Source organism: Onychomys torridus, chromosome 4 (assembly GCF_903995425.1).
Source record: "Onychomys torridus chromosome 4, mOncTor1.1, whole genome shotgun sequence".
In the NCBI taxonomy this organism is placed as follows: Eukaryota; Metazoa; Chordata; class Mammalia; order Rodentia; family Cricetidae; genus Onychomys; species Onychomys torridus.
In genome coordinates, this window is record NC_050446.1 from 42,842,123 (window position 1) to 42,861,857 (window position 19,735).

The window sequence follows — 19,735 nt, forward strand, 5'->3', positions numbered from 1 at the left end:
AAACCTCAACTCTTTGAAGCCAAACATGCATCACTATATAAATAAAAAAATAAATCAAAGGTTTTAGTATCTTCATGTATGGAGCTCTCTTTAATGCTAGACCTAAAGAGATCGGTAAGGTTTGGTTGTATTTTAACACTCTTGTCCTTATCCGGGTTTTGATTTGAAAACTGTATTTTACAAGGCAGAGCTAAGTTTGGGAAATACTGTCAAAGCAGTGATCCTTAGGAGGAATGGGGGAGTGGTCCCTGCATCATGCCACTATGACCACTACTCACTCCTACCAGTAGTCCTGGAAGGGCCGCTGTCACTGATGGATAAAAACCATGTATGTCTCCTTCCTGGACACACTGGTAGTGCAACAGAAGAGAAGTCACTGTTTTCCGTATCCAACCACACTTATCAATTAGATTCTATTGTTTCATGTGAAGAGTGCATAGGGAACCTTCTCAGAGCCTCAAAATGAGTTCTTAGGATTATGCAAGAACAACAAATTCCCAAGACAATAGCACTGAGCTTTCCAGCTGTGATGTGTGGGTTGTGGGAACAGGGGCCAGCAGAGCAGAGAACCTAGGCCTCTGCACACCTCGCTTTTAGCTTTTCTGTATTGAGGTTCTGCAAAGAATTCATTTGAAAAATGGCTAGCTTCCTCTCTCATGAACCCCTCCAGTAGCTTAGTATTCCATTCTCTCATTTGTCCCCTTTGCTGAGACCATCTGTTTAAGTCATTCTTTTTAGAATATTGCTTTCCAGAATTAGCATTTTTTTAAAAAAAAACAATTCATTCCCATTTTGATCATCCTTTAATTTCTTTCCCCGTGACTCCTCACAGATGTTAGGATGAGCAATCGTAACTTAGGCTTTTTCATTATTATGGAGCATGAATTGTCTGGGCCTGGGGTTTCTCACACGAAGCCCCTGCGTGCTTGTCCACTGTGTTGCTTCCTCATATTTGATGTTACTCTTTCTGGGCATGCCGGTTCTCCCGTTCCAGGCTTGAAGATCACTTTCTTCTAAGATACTATGGTTTCAGAAATGCAAGTAAATAATTCTGCTTTATATCTTGATGCCTCACCTTCCTTTTATCCTGTCCTTTCTTCCCTCTGACTGATACAGTGTGTGTGGATGTTTCAGTGCATTGACTATGCTGTGTTATGTTTATTGCGTTCTTTTCCCCAACTGACTTGGAGGTCCTTAGATGGCAGAACTTCTGTCCACTCTAAAGCTGCATACCTACTCTAGGAATTGGAAGTATAGCATAGTGATTCAGAAAATCTATTCCTTTATTAAAAACCAGTTTATCAACAAATTATATGAGATGTCGCTTTGCTCAGTGTGAACCTAGGATGATAGGAGAAATATATAAGACATCAACCAGTAAATCTAAAGCAGTATGATAGAATTAGGGAACAGGCTACACTGGTTAGATGCAGCCTAGAATAAATGACTAAGCTGAGAAAAATCAAGATTCACACACTAGGTCACTCAGCTTTGGCCAGTTTCTCCTAATACCACCAGAAAGGCCACCTTCACATGGGAAAGAGTGGAGTCCTCTATGCTGTTTTCTTCTGTATTCTCTGTTCTCTGTGTCTAATTCATAGCCTGTATTTCTGAAGGAGCTAATCTGAAGGAAGCCTGGACCATTCTTTGTGCCCTTGGCCACTCTTGAACCAAGGTCAACTCTTAGATCTAGCTCTAATTCAATGGTTTCATGTTTGCTTGGTTTTGTTTTGGTTTTTTTGTTAGTTAGTTAGCTAGCTAGTTAGTTAGTTAGTTTTTAAATTCTTCTGTAAGCATTTTCTACCATTACTCTTATTAAGGATTTTCTCTCTAAACTGGTCTTGACTATCAGGAAAGACCTTGGGATTGAATAAAGCCTACATTTGATGGTGAAAATCATCAGTCATTCAACTAGACTTGGACAAACTACCTTTTACAAGCACCAGACTTCACAACTATAAAATAAATGCTTTTGTCATCCCATGAATTGAGATAATTATGGAATTCAGTATTTGATGCTGACCATGCAACAGCTCGGCTCACTCTCAAAAGCAGCACCCTGATTGTGCTGGATGGCAATTGGTCTTCTAGAACAGAATGAATTTTCTGCCATACTCCCACTTTAATCTTTATATGTGCTAGTGATTTTGTAAGGATCAGAACATTCTACTACCAAACAATTTAAGTGCTTTATTTAAGTGATCTTATTTTCAGTTTTATTTTGTATTAACATTTGAGTTCATATTTTCATCATTTTTTTCCTCATCATAACCATTTTGCATTGAATTAGTTGTTTGGTGTACTTACTGGCAATAACAGTTTTAACCTTATATTTCCTAGAACACAATGCATTCATGAGCCTACATATTATCCAGATTATTGGAATCATGGAATCAATACATTTTTTGGTTCATAAGCAATGAAAAAGAATGGAAATAAATGGCAATCATTCAAAGTGAAGCTTTTTCTCCTGCCTTGACTCTGTAAAGGTGATGAGTGATTGACTTGTAATTTGATTGCATTATTTTTCTCACACCTTATATTTTCTTTAATTTGCAAGCATTATACCTATACCACACTGCCTGGATCATAAACTGCATCGACAGTAGAATTTATCTACTTTTTGAATGAGGTAAAATAAAGTTGAAAGGCATGGTCCTACACCTGTGCATGTAAATGCAGCACTAACTGGGCTTAGTGGACTTAAAAGAAAAAGACATCAGGATTACACGAAGTTGGGAGAGGAAGTGGTTGGGAGATAGAGAAGGATTTGGAGGAGCGAGAATGATATGGATTTGTTCAAAGCCCATTATGTGTATGGAATTATCAATAATTCAAATCATCAATATGAAACTATCAGTAATAAAAACAAAAAGAAAGTAAGTTGTGGGGAAACAAAAATTAAATCAACAATTAAAATGGAAGAAAAACAGAAGTTGAATGTCATTTGTTTTCTTTGGGCATCCTGCCTTTGCCGTGATACAAAATGCCCTCTGTTTCTCACACTACTGCGTCATGTGTCTCTGGTGTGTCTAGATGTGCAAAATGAGCTGCTGAAATGGCTCACTACTACTTCTCATGGGTCCACATTTGTAACATTGAAATGCTTGGAGTCTGTCCTTCTAAGGCAGGCCGGAGTGCTTTCGTTCCCAGAGTGAGTCTGAACGCATTTCCACAGTTGTTCAAGAGTCAAGTCTCATGTTCAGAGTTGTCAGAGACCCAACTCAGGACTCCATTTTACAGTCCTAGCAGTATGAAATAGACGAATGTATAGAAACAGAAGAAAAAATGTAAGATCAAAACAGTGAAAACAAATCACAAATAAACTGCTCATCAGCTATGGCAGAAGAAAAGAGAGAAGCTTCAGTTCTCTTCAAAGACTGGCATTGATTTCCATGTTTTCATTGCTTATGGACCAAGAATGGGAGTGATTCTGTGGGTCCAATCATCTGGATAGCATACAGGTCAATGAGCGTATCATATTCTATTCTGCACCAGACTTTTGGAACCACAATTGCTCAGTGGGTGGAGTTTCCATGACTGTGGGTATGATTGCTACCCCAAATTCAGATTCAAGCTTCCCTTTTGTTAGCATCCAGGCATCTACACCAGCCTGCCCTTGAGGACCCAGCGATGACAGCAGGACATGTCAGCAACAGAAGCCAAGATGTGACACTTGAGTCGCTTGATCTATGAGTCGCGCACTCACCCTATGGGCATGCACTATACGCCCTTATAAAATGAAAGTGCTTTCTCTCCCAGCTTTCTCTTCCTTCTGTTCTAGCTCAGAGGCCAGCTCTGCACACACACCTATCCTGCCCCAATAAACCTCTAACATCAACCCTGTTGTGCGGTGTGACTCTGTGGCGCCTCTTGGCTCCAACCCACTAAGGTACCTTCAGCCATTAAATCATTACATTTCTGACCATTTTCCTTTTTCGTAAGTCTGCCAGCCCCGCTCCTAAGTGTCTACTGTGTGTTCTCAAGTGTTGTGTGAACCCTAGCTCAGAAGTCCTTCTGAACGGAGTTAAAAATTATTAGATTCCTTGCCTGTTTATTCCAGTCTATTGGGTTATGTGCCAGCATACTCAATGACTAAGTGGCACATGCCTGTCCTGAAATTGTCAATTATGTAAAATGAGTGTCTGTTTACCATGGCTGCAAGCAGTACAAGCTGTATGTAATTAGGTATTCAGGATCATGACCTAGTAGACTTATGATCTTATGCAAATTATTTATTATAACTGTGCCTCAGTTTTCTCACTAGGTAACAGATTTAGTGATAATTTCTACCTTCTAAGAGTTTGTGATGCTAAATGTACCAGTGGAGGTCATATGCTTCCATAAGCCTCTGGCACAAAGATTCAACAGGTTGCTGTTACTGCATCATACCTGTTTCTACTGCTTCTCTCTCACCTCCGCTTCTAATTTCTCTTTCTTTCACATGCAAACCAGAGTTTAAGGCCAAGATTGATCTTGACACTGCTGATATTTTATGCCTGTGTGTGTGTGTATGTGTGTATGTGTGTGTGTGTGTGTGTGTGTGTGTGTGTGTGTGTGTGTGTATATGTATACGTGTGTATATGTATGTATGTGGGGCAGACCTCAAATCTACAATCCCCCTGCCTTTACTTCTCACATACTGGAATTACAGATGATAGGTAGATAGAGAGATAATAGATACATAGATAGAAGATAGATAGATAGATAGATAGATAGATAGATAGATAGATAGATAGATAAATAGATAGACAGGCAGATAGATACATTCATACATACATACATAGACTCTGCATATGAGAGAATAGAGGTGGCATTTGTCTTTCCTCTCCCAATTGCCTCTCTTTAGTTCCCTTCTTCCCTAATATTGCTCTTCTCCTTTCATGACATATATATATATGACAATATTCACATGTGATATAGTTAAATAAACATACTAGTTGTAGTTTTTGCATATGAGAAAAAATATGTTTTTTCTGAATCTGCCTTTCTTCAACTTGACATGATGGTCTCTGGTTTTATCCATTTTCCTACAATTGACTCAGTGTTATTCTCCTTTACAATTAAATAATAACTCTGTTGGAATAGGTGCCATATTTTATCTAGTCATCTGTTGATGGACATCTTGACTGGTACCATAACTTTGCTATGGTGAACAGTGCTGTAACAAACATGGATGTCCAAGTATCAATCACTGTGCTATATTGACTTAGGTTCCTTTAGGTTTATAGCCAGGAATAGAATTGCTGGATGAATTGACAGTTCTGTTTGATATTTGTGGAGGAACTTCCATACTTCTTTCCATAGTGACTGCATTAATTTATATTCCTACCAGCAGAGCACACCTATTCCTTTTTTCCAGACATCTTCCCTGGACTTTGCTGTCACTTGTTTTCTTGATTATATGAATTCTGACCCAGGTTGAATTGGAATATCAATGTAATTTGAATTTGCATTTTCCTATTGCTAAGAAAACTGAATTTTTTCATGTAATTATTGACCATTTGTATTTTTTTCTTTTGAGAACTGACCAGTTAATGTGCCCACTTGTTGATTGAGTGATTTTAATTTGGAATGGTTAATTTTTAGTGCTCTATATACTAATGCTTGGTTATATATATAGCTGGCAAAGATTTACTCCAATTCTGAAGGCTTTATGTGGCTTTGAATCACATTAAAAGTGAGTGTATATTTGAAAGTACTTGTTATTGTGTATGCTACCTGTCTAAAAAGTTATTTTATATTTAAAATACCATATCCAATAACAAGTACTTTCATTCAAAATTTAACCATTCCAAATGAAAATCATCCAGTCAACAAATGAGCATTTTAGCTTGTCCCAGAATTGTACCAGGTACCAGTAGAACTTTTATGTCTGGGAGATATCAGCAAAGAGTACTGACATGGGAGCTGGCTCATATTAGTCTGCACTGGAGCGGTCACAAGAAACCTGAGACTCATTGATGTATAAAATAAGAAGGCTCCTTTTAAAGACCAAAAAGTCAGACAATTCAATGATTCTGTTATGAGCGAGGAAAAACACTTGAAAGTGGTGCTCATCTCATGGGAGAGAAGTCCTGTAGAACCTGAATGTTCTTAGCAATGAAGATGGCCATGGAGTAAATGTGTTAGCAAGAGCAGATGAGGCAATCCCGGATAAGCCCCTGGATTTCTTTGTACAGCATCTCGAGAGCAAAATAAATGATAGGTGTTAGAGGGAAAAATAAGGGAACTTCTTGGCTGACTCCTGTATTGCTCTCAGTGGAGGAGGTATGTTTGAAAGCAACAAGCTGTAGCACTCAAACCTTAGAAAGCATTTAGACTAGGTGCTTTAAGCCTTGACTTAAAAAAAGAAATAATGGGCACAGACTGCAGTTAAAGGGCATGGTAGGGAATATGTCTCAAAGGCAACGGTGACAGTGGATCTCCATTGTCAGTTTGACTGGATTTAGAATTACCCAGGAGACACATGTCTGGGACAGTGTTTCCAGAAAGGGTTAACTTAGGATGTAAGGCCCACTCTAAATGTAGGTGGCACTATCTCATGGGATTAGTAGGAAAGGTAGAGGTAAAGCAAGCTACCAGCTCTCTGCTTCCTGGTACTCTCAGCAGTGAGAAGCTATCTCCCACCCCTGCTACTGTGCTTCCCTGCCATGGTGGACTGTGCCCTGTCAGACAGTAATCTCAAATAAGACCTTCTTCTCTTCCAGTGTTTTCTGTGAGCTACCTCACCATAGACATGAGAGAACTAATAGAAGCAACATAGAAACCAGAAACTGGGCCACATGGCCAGTTGTCCAAGTTCAGCTAGATTGTCCCCAGTCTTCATTAGAAATGATATTGAAGAGTTGGGGAGCAAACATTGAAAGATCACCTCAGTGTTGTCGGTGATTTGGAAAAAAGTAGATTGCAGCTTTTGAACAAGAGTGGAAACGGTATATAGCTAGGTGAGATGGAATTTTGACTCTTAAACTTTTATTTTGAAGTGAAATTACTTATTATAACTGAAGGATATGAATTATACAAGATCCAGAATTTTATTCTTAAGGACATTAATATTCAGAGTAAACTGAATCTTCAGACAGACATACCGATATTAAAATATTTTTCTTAATTGTTAGGTGCCAATTGGTTATGACACCCTAATGCTTTTAAATGCTTGCTAAAATCTCCTTTCTGTTTACTCTTTTTTGGTGAGAAAGGTTTCACTATGTAGCCCAGGCTAACATCAAATCTGCATGTTTTTCTTCAGTTTTCAGAGTGCTGAGATTACAGGCCTCCCTCACCTAGGCTTGAGTTACCTTTATTTTTAGATTTCATGTATTTTATGATAGCACCCTCCTTTTTTCAAGATCTGGCTCTAGTCATTTAAGCTATAGAATTTGTTGTGACATTGTAATTAACTATGCAAAGTAGCATTATAATATAATGTACAGTAAAATATAGTATAATATACATAGTATAATAAAACATGGAGATGACATTTGAAGAATATACTGGAATGAGCCTTCTACATGTACCCTGGAGTCAGAAGCTTGCTAAGATTCCCATAGACATTCCAGGGATTAGCTAAAAGAGATCTCGGTGCCACTGAGGAACAGGAAGGGAAAGGGGGCACTCCGCATCTCATAAAGCTTCACTCAGCAAAGATTCAGTGTGTTAGATGGTTATGCATTTGAATTTTTCTGAAAAATCAGATATTTATACAAGGAAACATGTAGCCTGCTAGTAAGTGAGAATTAATCAAAATGCTAACCACATCCAAGGTAACACCTCGGTATTGGACAACACAGTTTATACATATACAAGTACATACATAAAGGATGCCCAGCTTGGGAGAAGGCTGAGCCAGAAAGTGCTCGTGTCACAAGCAAGGGGACCTGAGTTTAGATCCCCAGCTCTCATGTAAAAAGCTAGGTATAGCAAACAGAGACAGAGGAAGTTGAGGCAGACAGATCCTGGGGGCATATTGTCCACTCACTCTAACTGAAACAGGAAACTCCAGGTTTAGTGAGAGACCCTTAAAAACTAGGATGGAGAGAGGCAGAGTAAGATAATCCAATATTAACCCCTGACCTACATATGCATGCACCCCTACACAAACATGTCCACATATGCACACTTTCACACAAGTGCCAAAGCGGGGAAAATGAACTCTACTAAGAAACAATGTCCAATAATAAGGCCTTTCAGAGATCACAGGCTCAAGTTCTAAAATGCGCACAATACATAACTAATTAGCTTTTGAAAATATCCCCAGGGCCCCTTTGCAAGTGTTTCTTAGGGTACACTTATTCCTGGGCTTCTTCTGGGACCCAGAAGAAATTTCTCTACAAGAGTGCAAAAATATCATTTTAATGTTGCTCCACAATACACTCAGAGTTGGACAATCTAAGGCTGCTGTCTGGTCGTAAATATTCCTATCTAAATATTGACTCCTTCTATAAAGATGAAAGCATAATGTCTGATGTCTCCAGAGTATTTTCAGGCTTATGGATGAATTGTCAAGATCATCAGGCATGGTAAGAGCAATAATTAATGAAATTTGGAAGGCAATAAGTTAAATAATTAAAAATTCCTTTCATATTTAGAACTTCCATGATTTATTTCTTATGAAGTTTCTACCTTTATTACTGGGCTGCTCCCCACACACATAAAAAAAATCTTGTCATGTTCAGGGAAAACTTCTTCTCACTGTTTTGTATGAAGAAAACAATAGATGTTTTTAGAATAATAACAAATGAAATACCTATCCAGGCCTTACTGATGGATGAGATTAATATAGAAAAGAAATATAAATAGGCATAGCCATCATGAGTAGGCAAGGAATAAGTGACCACAAGAGCTGCTGCATAGGAAGCAAGCCTTTGGACAGAGGTTTGTATGCACTCCTGTGAGAATCCGGTTTATTGTCTCAGTTGCAGGTTGATGAGTCCTTGCCAGCACTAATCTATGTCCTTGTTTGACTGAGAGCATGCTGACCTGGCTCATTATGTCTATCAAGCCCTCCTCCTTGGAGTGTTCTGAGTAATAACCGGTGTGTGTGATCCTGGCAGCACAATGCAACACTATGTCCTGAATGTGCACTTTGCCTGAAAGACAGATATATTATTCCAAGGACATGATGTTTGCTGAATAAGGTGGTCATGGTTCCCACTGGGATGTGGTCACCTCTGATCCAGGGCCCATTTTCTCTGACATCAGAGATGTCACCATGAGCTGAGTGTGCAGACAGCTTTCAGTGTCTGTAACCTCTGGTCTGTTCAGACTATGGTCACTCAAGCTGTGACTGTAGTCACTGGTGTTAGGAGGTGAAGAGTTGCTTTTAACAATCATTTGCGAGCAGAACATTTAAAAAGCCAATTGTTTTGAAATCACTGCTTTTTTCCTCTGACTTCTGTGGTTGCACAGACTCTGTATGTGACAGCTCAGCTCATCCTCAGCAATACTGAAGTGGGAATGTTGGACTCTGCCCAAATGACATCCTTGTTTACTTCCTTGTGTCTCTAGATGACAAAGAATGGCACAGTGGAATCTGAAGAGGCTAGCACTCTGACAGTGGATGACATTTCCGATGATGACATTGATTTAGACAACACAGAAGTAGATGAATACTTCTTCCTACAACCCCTGCCCACCAAAAAACGGAGAGCCCTGCTGCGTGCCTCTGGAGTGAAGAAGATCGACGTGGAAGAAAAACATGAGCTGCGAGCCATCCGCCTGTCCCGGGAGGACTGTGGCTGTGACTGCAGAGTGTTCTGTGATCCAGAAACATGTACTTGCAGCCTGGCAGGCATTAAGTGTCAGGTAAGGGCTGGGGTCTCGGGGCATCTGAAGAAAACATGTCACATGACACCCCAGAAAGAAGCAGGCATGTTGTGTATACTGACTTTTTTTAACCTGGGGGAAAATGCTAGAAAGAAGAGACACATAATTCAAGGGGAAAAAAAAAAAACCCTAATTCAAGGGTATTCGTGAAATGCTTATACATGCTGTGTACACTGTGAATGGCAACTCACACTGCAGCTGAGTTTATTGAAGGCGTGTCCTCACAGCAGCTTTTTTTAAAGCTTTTTTTACACACAGTCTGGGATAGGACACTGCCTATTCCATTTTTGTTCATATTTTCTGGTCCATCCATGGGGTAAAAAAATAATAATTCATCACCAGTGATACAGACTACTGGAGAAGTTCCTAGTCAGACAGACCTTAAAAGACTAAATTGCATTCTTACCTTATCTGAAGTAGGCATTCCAGGAAAACACGATGCTCGATGTCATTTCTACAGTGAATGTGTCGAGATGTTGTCAAACTCACAGCGGAATCTAACTGGACATATTTTTGTGCACAGGGTTTACTGGGGCACACCTACTGTGCTTATCTGTTACTTGTGATAGATCTCACTCTTCAGAGTGCTGAGATAACACGGCTGTGAACACTCAAATGTGATCATACCTCCCTCCCCTTTCAATTAAAAATAAAGTCAAGTTACAATTCACAGCACATACTCAGGGCTGCTAAGGTTTCCTTAACAAGAAAAGGGTGTCTCTCTTACTGGGGCAAGAAGATTGGCTTGAGGAACATGAGGAAGGGGAAGGAGTAAGGAGAGGGCTCTTTCAGGTTGGGAACATCCTCATAAACAGTGAAAAGTCAACGTCATTCCACAGAGCCTGAAATTTGACTTTATATGAATTGACAGTGGGAAATGGCCTCACCGGCTTTGCCTGGTGATTTCACTTTTTAGAGCTTCAAGTTGAAAACCAATTAAAAAAGAAAAGTGGTAGTTTACCAATTCCTGGACAAGGTGATTCTCTGGCCCTGTCCATCTATAATTCAGCAGCAGAGCCCTGTAATTGATTATCTGTTCTTACGTTACGCAGCAGTAGGTTTATTCATTTAAAAGGAGAAAGTCACTGAGGCAGCTGAAAGCAAAGGACAGTTCTCTTCTACTCCGCTGATGCAAACACACTCGCCCTTTCCATTCCCTCTCGCCTTCTCCTCTCTGTTTTGAGTGCAGTGCCTTGTGGACGCTATAGGCAAGTACCCTACCCCCACTGAGCTAATGTTTGAAAAATATGTTATTTTGGGAAAGGGCTTTACTAAATTGCCTAGGCTGGTCTTCAGCTGACAGGCCTTCTGATTCCCTGCTGTTACATTTATTGGCACGGGTGAGTCTATTTGAGTTGGGCTTCTATTCTCAAGCGGGAAGCCTATCAAGGGACCTATATCTACATATTAGTGGTGTAGTCAGCCTTTCCTTTGGGCTGCTAGCTCACAAATAACGTCACTGAGACTTATTATTAACTATGAAAGCTTAGCTTTTACCTTGGGCTTTTTCCCAACTACATCTTATAACTTAAATTAACCTGTTTCTATTGATCTACATCCTGCCACGTGGCTCAGCTACCTCTCCTCTGTATCATATGTCTGCATTGTCTCACTGGCATCTCCACTTTTCTTCTTCCCAGCATTCCTCTCTCTCCCGGAAATTCTGCCTGTGCTCTCTTGCCTACCTATTGGCCATTTAGCTCTTTACTAAAACCAGTCTTAGTGACATATGTTCACACAGTGGAAACAAATATTCCCCAACATTCAATGTAGCAGGCTTTCTTGTCAGACTATCTTTGGATCTCCAGCCCCCAAATAACAGCACAGAGACTTATTAATAATTATGAAAGCTTGCCCTTAGCTTAGGCTTTTTTCCATCTAGCTCTTATGACTTAATTAATCCATATTTTTCAATCTGCAATCTGCCACTTGGCTCAGTTACCTCTCCTCAGTACAGCGTGTCCAACTTGGTCCTTGTCTGCTGGCAAATCCTACCCACCTAGATTCCTCTTTCCTATCCTCTTCTTCCTAGCTATTGGCCATTCAGGTTTTTATTACACCAATCACAGCAACAGGTCTCCGGACAGTGTGAAAACTTTCTGCAGAACAAGGACCCACTGAGAAGGCAAAGCAGGGAGACTTCAGCAGTCTGGCATTGAGTGGCCCTGAGTAGTGTCATCCCAGATACCTGGAGCACTGAAGGTCATCTCATGAGATGCAAATGAAAGAACACGGTAGCATGTCAGTGATGTCATGGACGTTCGATTAGTCTAGTGGCCTAGGAGAACAGTCTGTGTGTGACTTCAAAGTGGGTGGGTGCTTTGGAATGCATCGGGAGGAATCCAGAGTTGCAAAGTGGGAACAAAATCAAATGCTAAAGAAAAGGAAAAGTCGAGAGTGGAAAATAAGAAAGCATGGGAGGGCACAGGGGAATGTAAATTCTCAGTTATATCTACAGCCCGCCACTCTCTTAAACACACACTTAGAACCAGCTCATTGGTAAGTCTTCACTTCTGCTCGTTTTCACTTGCCGCTTATTTGTCATTGGCTGTGGCCTAAGTAGGACTTGAGTGCATTGCTTAATTCAGAGGAGTTGTTAGAAAGCCCTTGATTTGGTTCGGTCTGTAATAGTTCCATGGTGCTAATCTGTGTTCTTCCTTCGAAGGTGGATCGTATGTCTTTCCCATGTGGCTGCACTAAAGAAGGCTGTAGTAACACAGCAGGTAGAATTGAATTTAATCCTATCCGTGTCCGGACTCATTTTTTGCACACAATAATGAAACTCGAACTGGAAAAAAACCGGGAGCAGCAAATCCCCACGCTGAACGGCTGCCACGGTGAGATAAGCACCCACAGTACTTCCATGGGCCCCGTCGCCCACTCTGTAGAATATTCCATTGCAGACAATTTTGAGATTGAAACTGAACCGCAGGCCGCAGTGTTGCACCTGCAGGAGGAGCTGGATTGCCAAGGAGAGGAGGAGGAAGAGGAAGAGGATGGAAGCAGTTTCTGCAGCGGAGTCACCGACTCCAGCACGCAAAGCCTGGCCCCCAGTGAATCGGATGAGGAGGAAGAAGAGGAGGAGGAGGAAGAGGAAGAGGAGGAAGAAGATGACGATGAGGACAAGGGAGACAGCTTTGTAGAAGGGCTCGGAGCCCATGCTGAAGTCGTCCCTCTTCCTTCTGTCCTTTGTTACTCTGACGGTACCGCAGTTCATGAAAGCCACACAAAAAATGCTTCCTTTTACGCTAGCTCTTCAACTCTGTACTACCAAATAGACAGCCACATCCCAGGAACTCCTAGCCAGATCTCTGACAACTATTCTGAAAGAGATACTGTAAAAAACGGTGCCCTTTCGCTGGTGCCTTACACCATGACCCCAGAGCGATTTGTTGACTATGCCAGACAAGCGGAGGAGGCCTACGGAGCCTCCCACTACCCAGCTGCCAACCCGTCTGTCATTGTTTGCTGCCCCCCTCCTGAGAATGACAGTGGGGTGCCCTGTAACACCTTATATCCTGAACACAGGTCCAATCTTCCCCAAGTGGAATTTCACTCATACTTGAAAGGCCCCTCCCAGGAAGGGTTTGTCTCCACATTGAATGGTGACAGCCACATTTCAGAGCATCCTGCAGAAAATTCTCTGGGCCTTGCTGAAAAGAGCCGGTTGCATGAAGAGTGCATCAAATCCCCCGTGGTGGAGACAGTCCCTGTTTAGTTGCTTAAATTATTCTATTACATGACCAAATCTTCTATTTAAGCCACTGTATTGCATTTGCTGGGCTCATCATTGTTTAACCTGAAGACCAAGAATATTTGGACTGTGATTAATCTTCCAGACAGTATTTTTTTCCTTCCTTTCTAGCTTTTCAACTGTGGTGTGGCACAAATAAAATACAGTCGCTATGGGGATTTTAAACAATTTTGAACTGTTTTGATAGAAAATGCTAAATTGAAAAAAATGCATATCTCACAGTTGCCTACCTGTCAAACTGTGTGAATCCTGCCAAGCTATGCAGATCATAGCTCCAAGTTTTAGATTATCGGGCCTGTGCAAGATTGTTAACTAAGAGTAGAAAATACTCAGATTTAGAGTCCTAATTTTCGATATATCTGAAGATGATGGTGACTTTTTAATGTAAAAGTAATTATTGTAAGAAAAAGATTGAATTGTTTCTTGTGTATTTTATTTATGGTAGTTTAGAAGTCACGCTTTGATGAAAATGAACAGCATGTTCACTGAAGCTGCAGTTGTGTTCGCTAGCACCACAGAGCATGCCCACAAGGATTGCACCTGGAATCCACCCACATTTTTATGATCATGACTAAGCAGATTTGCAAATACTTTCTTAAGGATGAGATAGGCCTATTTTTGCTATTTGGGACAAATGAGTCTATATGTGCAGGTCCTTACGCAGTTTTCTCTAAAGTTAAGAGTTAGGACAATCCTCTGGTGAGGGTCCAGTTCACTGCCCTCCCTCAGCTGAGATATACGGAACTGCCTTTCTTTTTAAAACAGTGGTGTCATCTTGTTTATTAGCTTAGACAGCACCTTTAAACTCTACCCCCTCCATCAAAATGCACTTTAGTGCCCCTTCATGGTACCTCATGTGGGGTGGGGTCTCAGAACTCAGAACGCTTTGAAATCAAAAATTTTTAATTATAAAAAAGTTAACTATTGTATGGTTCGTACAGTAGAGATAGAGGATTCTTCCAATGGTGTGAAGAAAATGTCTTGTTTTCCTTCATCACTCTGAGGTCCTAACTCAGTAACACAGAGGAGGCTGGGGAGAGGGAGAGAGAGAGAGAGAGAGAGAGAGAGCGAGCAGCCTCAGAACCAATCTATTCCAATCTATTCTACACCATGATCAACCCATCTCTACAAAAGCAAAAACATGTAATGAGATTTCCGCTTGTGACTAGCTGACTAGGCCTCTACTCACATGCTCATTAGGCCTCACTTTCTGAGGCACTTTTCTTTCTCTTGCCTTGGTACCGTAGTCCGGAATGCATTGCAAAGGCAGCCACCTCACGTTCTCTTACTAAGTAAAGAGAATGCATAGAAAGGAAACATGCTCTGCCTGCCTCTGAGTTGCCTACTTGGTGCCTGGGAGAACTCTGAACAAGCTCTCTTCCTGTTAGCTTAAGTATCTACTGGACAAGTGCTATGGTTTCCCCCAATGCAATGATTATGCCAAATCCACTTCCCAGTTTTGACTTTCTCTCGTTTCATCGATTCACATGTTTTATGACTATAAAAAGGAGGCACACCCTGCTATGTAGTAACTGCACCCCTAATTTTTTTTTATGCCTCCTAGATCTGGGTATTTAGATATCCTACGGGTTTCAGTTCCTTACAACATACTATTCTATTTGCTCAAACTTCAATGTGCTCCAGAGTCCTGCAGTGAGAAGTTTCTATTTAAACTGGATGTGGGGAAAGTGTTTGCTTATGGAGTTGGTTCCTGCCTGTCTCGACACCACCTCAAAGGCCAAATCAACTCTAATTATTACTAACATTAAAAGCACTTTGAGTTTGTCATGCTCTAGAAAGCAGTAATGGAGGTGGGTTGCTCCTTTTGTTGATTGGTGGGGCTATTCGGATGGGCGTTTGCTCCAACTGTGGTGGTGTGACCAAAGTTATCTGCAGTGTTGCCGTTTCAGTGTTTGATCTCCAGTTTCCCTGGCCCCAGCCTATGCAGTCTGAAGAGCAGGGACCCAAAGAGGAAATGACAGTAGGCTGTCGTTCCCTCATTCAAGCAAATGAAAGAGTTCTGAGTTTCACCTTTGCTGGACCATTCCAATCTCTGAAGTACTGGCTGGTGAGGCACGCTCTGGCTACCCTTAGGACAGAGTACAGGGAGGCCCAGGGCCACCCTGACTAGGGTAGAGTTGAGGGGTCATGTCAGTCCAGTTCCTGAGTCCTTAGATACGCTTACTTCCATCAAGCCTTATTTTACAAGGCTCGAAGCCTGCCTTTTTGTATTGGGCTGGGTTTCTCTTTTGCAGCTTTATTTTTCCCAAAAGGGACACTTCAAAAACAGAGCTTTCTTCCTCTCTCTATTCAGTTGGGATAGAAAGTCTCACTCTGCTAAGGATAATTGCCTTTCTAAGCATGAAAGCTGCCATTCTAATTTTTCACATACCTAAGTAGTCCATAGACATCTCTCACAAATCATAATAGGTACAGGCTACCTATTTTAACAACAACAGCTAAAATCCTATGTACTTTATCTGTGTTATACACACACAAGCACAGAATACACATGTACCATACCTTAGAATGGGACAGATTTTAGGCAGTAGCTAGTAATGAGTACTGGATATTTAGCTCCTACTTTACAATCAGATTGTTGTTTTATCTAAAAAAAATATATATATATATAGAAGAAAAGTTTGAAAGCGATTGATAGAAAATATTGGGTTAAAGTTAAAAATAATATTGATGTGGAACTATCTCATTGTGTCTTTCTTTCCCAGTAAAGAACTGAGAACACAATGATTCCTCTGGATTGTTCTCCCATTAATAGGCCTCCTATTTAATAAAAACTGTCCACATGCAAGGCAAGTGCCACAGTGGTTTCTGGTTTTCAAAAGAAGGGATATAGTTGGATGCAGCCAGGTTGAGACACTGTAAGTCTTTGCACCAGGGCACAATGCTGTGACCTGCAGCTGTCACGCTGCTTCTGTAGTATATCTAACCAATTAGAGTCTTGTGTGTGTGTGCCTCCCAAGGGTTGCACTATCAATGACACAGGCCAATGCTCCAGACCCTATTGTTTTAAAGACTTGATTCCCAGATCTACTCCTGACCAAATTGATTTGCAAGTCAAGTGAACTAATCAGCCTCATCCCCTTCATCTTTTTTTAATTTCTCATTGGTAAAAAGAAATCAAACACCATTTTTAAGTCCCCCCCCCCCCGCAATGTATTGACCATCAATTTCTAAAATATAAGTTAAAATTCAATTGTCTCTTTTTTTAGTAGATTGAATAATATAGCCTTTTTGAAAACCAGTCGTTGTGAGGTAATTGTGTTTTCCTCGTCATATCATGCCAACCATGTATAAAATATCTAACATTTCCTCAAGTGGTGAAATCCATATAATCACAGGACCTAGCAGTACCAGCACCTCTGGCATGCTCCTAGGAAACAGTGCCAGTTACAGAAACTTGCCCCAGTTCTTGAGACATGCAGAGGTTAGACCGATTACATGCTAGGCAAAATTGTGATTTAGATTTTATTAAACAAGAACATGTGCCATAATTTATTCCTAATCGTTACCTCACTTTTTAATTGTTACCTTGCACAAGTTCTTAATGACTTAGTGTTGATTGTCAGAATGTGACAAATATCCATTTGTTTCCTTTTAACAAATATTTATTGAATACCTCCTGTGTTGTAACAGCTGACTTGGTAGCAAAAGGGGCAGGAGAATGCATATGTGGAAGGGTGAGGACAGTGGAGGGTGGCATGAGATGGTCAAGCCTGACCAGATTTTACATGGAATCCTCCAGTGCCCTTTAGAAACAGCTGTCCCCGAGTCTTCTCATTCTGCACAAACTGCTTCTAAAAAGAGATGCTTTTCCCTAAATTAATGGAACTTACTACACCCTCTTGAAACTGAGGAAATAAATTTGGGTTCTGGGAAAAGATGTTCAGCGAGTCTTTCTTGGATGCAGATCTATCTAAGAATGTGTCAAGTGTAGACTAGTAAACTCCCACCAGTTTTGACCTATACAGAACCCAGAGAACTTTAGAAGCAGTGTGGGACATGAGCCTCTTACTCACTTTACAAACAGACTATTCAAATGGTAGAACCCTGCACCGAAGGCATTGCCTAGAAGCCGATAGAAAATGAGAGAGGTCATTAGAGACCCCTCCTTTCAGCTGTAGTTACATTCCAGTGACAGTTTACAGTCATTATAGTCAACATATAAAATGACAAGTGTAAATGGAAGGCACCTTTATGCTCTCATGGTCCAAATGACTATAATTTGAAATTGTAACTATTTGTTGTATTGTTGCCATGACCAACATACGAAGTGCAAGGCTTGTTCCCTTTTACTCCTACTACGAAATTGAGATTTCTTATTGTAACATTTTCTAAGTGTGTGAACTTATGCTGGCAGGAGTCACTTAGATGCACCAACAGTTAGTTCAGCTCACCAGTTATTTTCTGCATCATGACAGAGTTTAACTGAAGAACCCCAGTTTGAAAACTCACTAAAATCCTGAAAGGGACAAGACAGTGGTTCAGATGGAATGGAAGTTTGGAACTGATAGTGTCTGCTAAGAACTATCAATATGTTCAGAGCTAAACCGGGGGTTAGTGTGCTGGGGCTTCATAAATGGTAGGCACTCCAAAACCAGAACAGTCACTTCTGATGGGCCTGCCCCCAGAGCCTAGATGGTATTCACATTTGCTGGCCAACATCCAAAGCAGTCGTGGTTCACTCTAAAATATAAGACCACAGATCTCCAGCAATCCGAAGAAAGTCTTTAAACTTGGGGCATGTGCGTGCGCGCATGCGCGCGCGCACACACACACACACACACACACACACACACACACACACTCAATGCTAAATGATTAAGCAACTAGCATTGTTGACATAAGTAAGGGATTTGGAAAGAGAATTCATCTTGAACAAATGTGACCCGGAAACAGTCACTTGTAAGCTTTTCCTCATTTCCTATCTTGCCAGGACGCCTCAAGCAAGACTATGAGACCCAGTGTCTTCTAAACAGCATGATGTCTCTCTCTTTTGTTCTCATCAGAAACTTAAACCTGAAAGCTTGGCACTGCCTGGGTTCTCTGGTGGTCAGCAGTAGGGCTAATATATCTGTACGCTGTCTTGCCTGCCATGGGGGTTTCCATTCTGAGAGGGGTAAGTCAGATAGAAAGAGGAGAATCGGGAGAGGTGGAATGAGCTCCTAAACCAGGATGCCTTTTCAGTATGTTGTTTATGAGAAGACTGTTTTCGTTTTGTTTTGAATGCCCTTAACATAGAAGCTGGAACTTTAGTGCATGCAGATATTTGTTACGTATGGGGAAAGCAATCCCTCCGAAGATTTTTGTCCTTGGCCTTCCACTATGCAGGACTGTTGCTATGTGTCTGTCCCTTCATGCTTGCTTACATTTCAAGAAAAGACGATTCTATGGTCATTTTATTTCATCTTTCACAGAAGCTGGTGGGACCAAGCTTGTGATGGAGGATAACCGATGCGATTTAAAACAGTATTTGTACTCAGCATGCTTGCTGAAATTCCTCAGACTATCTCATTAGCACACTGAGAGTAAAGGCAGTTCAAATTATGTTTTTTGTCACATGTACAAGGTCGTCTAAGTATTTTTAAGGATAATGTATATTGATTAGAAAGGGCTGTAAGGAGATAAATTGGCTAGAAATCAGCCTTTTGTCAAAACTGATTGACATGACTATTGATTTTTAGTTGCGGCATTAAAACAGCTTCATAGTTAAATGTCATTTCTTTTTAACTCTATTCCATTTTTTTGGGGGTGGGGGCTGGCTTGGAATGAGCCTAAAAGTTATTTATTAATGAGGATCTGGAAGAAAACTGAACAATAAGGTGTCTCTTTAAAAATTACCTAGAGGGCTGGAGAGATGGCTCAGAGGTTAAGAGCACTGGCTGCTCTTCTAGAGCTCCTGAGTTCAATTCCCAGCAACCACATGGTGGCTCACAACCATCCGTAATGAGATCTGGCACCCTCTTCTGGCCTGCAGGCATACATGCAAGCAAGCAGAACACTGTATAGATAATAAATAAATAAATATTGAAAAAATATTTTTTAAAAAATAAATAAATAAAATAAAAATTACCTAGAAAATTCTATCTGTACTGAGTCTTACCACACACAAATGAGACTCCTCACCCTCTAGTC

The 19,735-nt window shown here is 40.8% G+C and overlaps 1 protein-coding gene across 4 annotated transcripts in view; it reads left to right on the plus strand.

The window, feature by feature from the left end:
- Csrnp3 (cysteine and serine rich nuclear protein 3) overlaps positions 1 to 19,476 on the plus strand; it is a 197,712-nt gene extending 178,236 nt beyond the window's left edge. For all 4 annotated transcript variants that reach the window (XM_036183006.1, XM_036183007.1, XM_036183008.1 and 1 more), the window contains 2 exons: positions 9,511 to 9,807; positions 12,494 to 19,476. In XM_036183006.1, the coding sequence (XP_036038899.1) occupies positions 9,511 to 9,807; positions 12,494 to 13,546 (1,350 nt within the window). In that variant the 3' untranslated portion in view covers positions 13,547 to 19,476. The remainder of the gene's footprint in view (positions 1 to 9,510; positions 9,808 to 12,493) is intronic.
- The last annotated feature ends 259 nt before the right edge of the window (positions 19,477 to 19,735 follow it).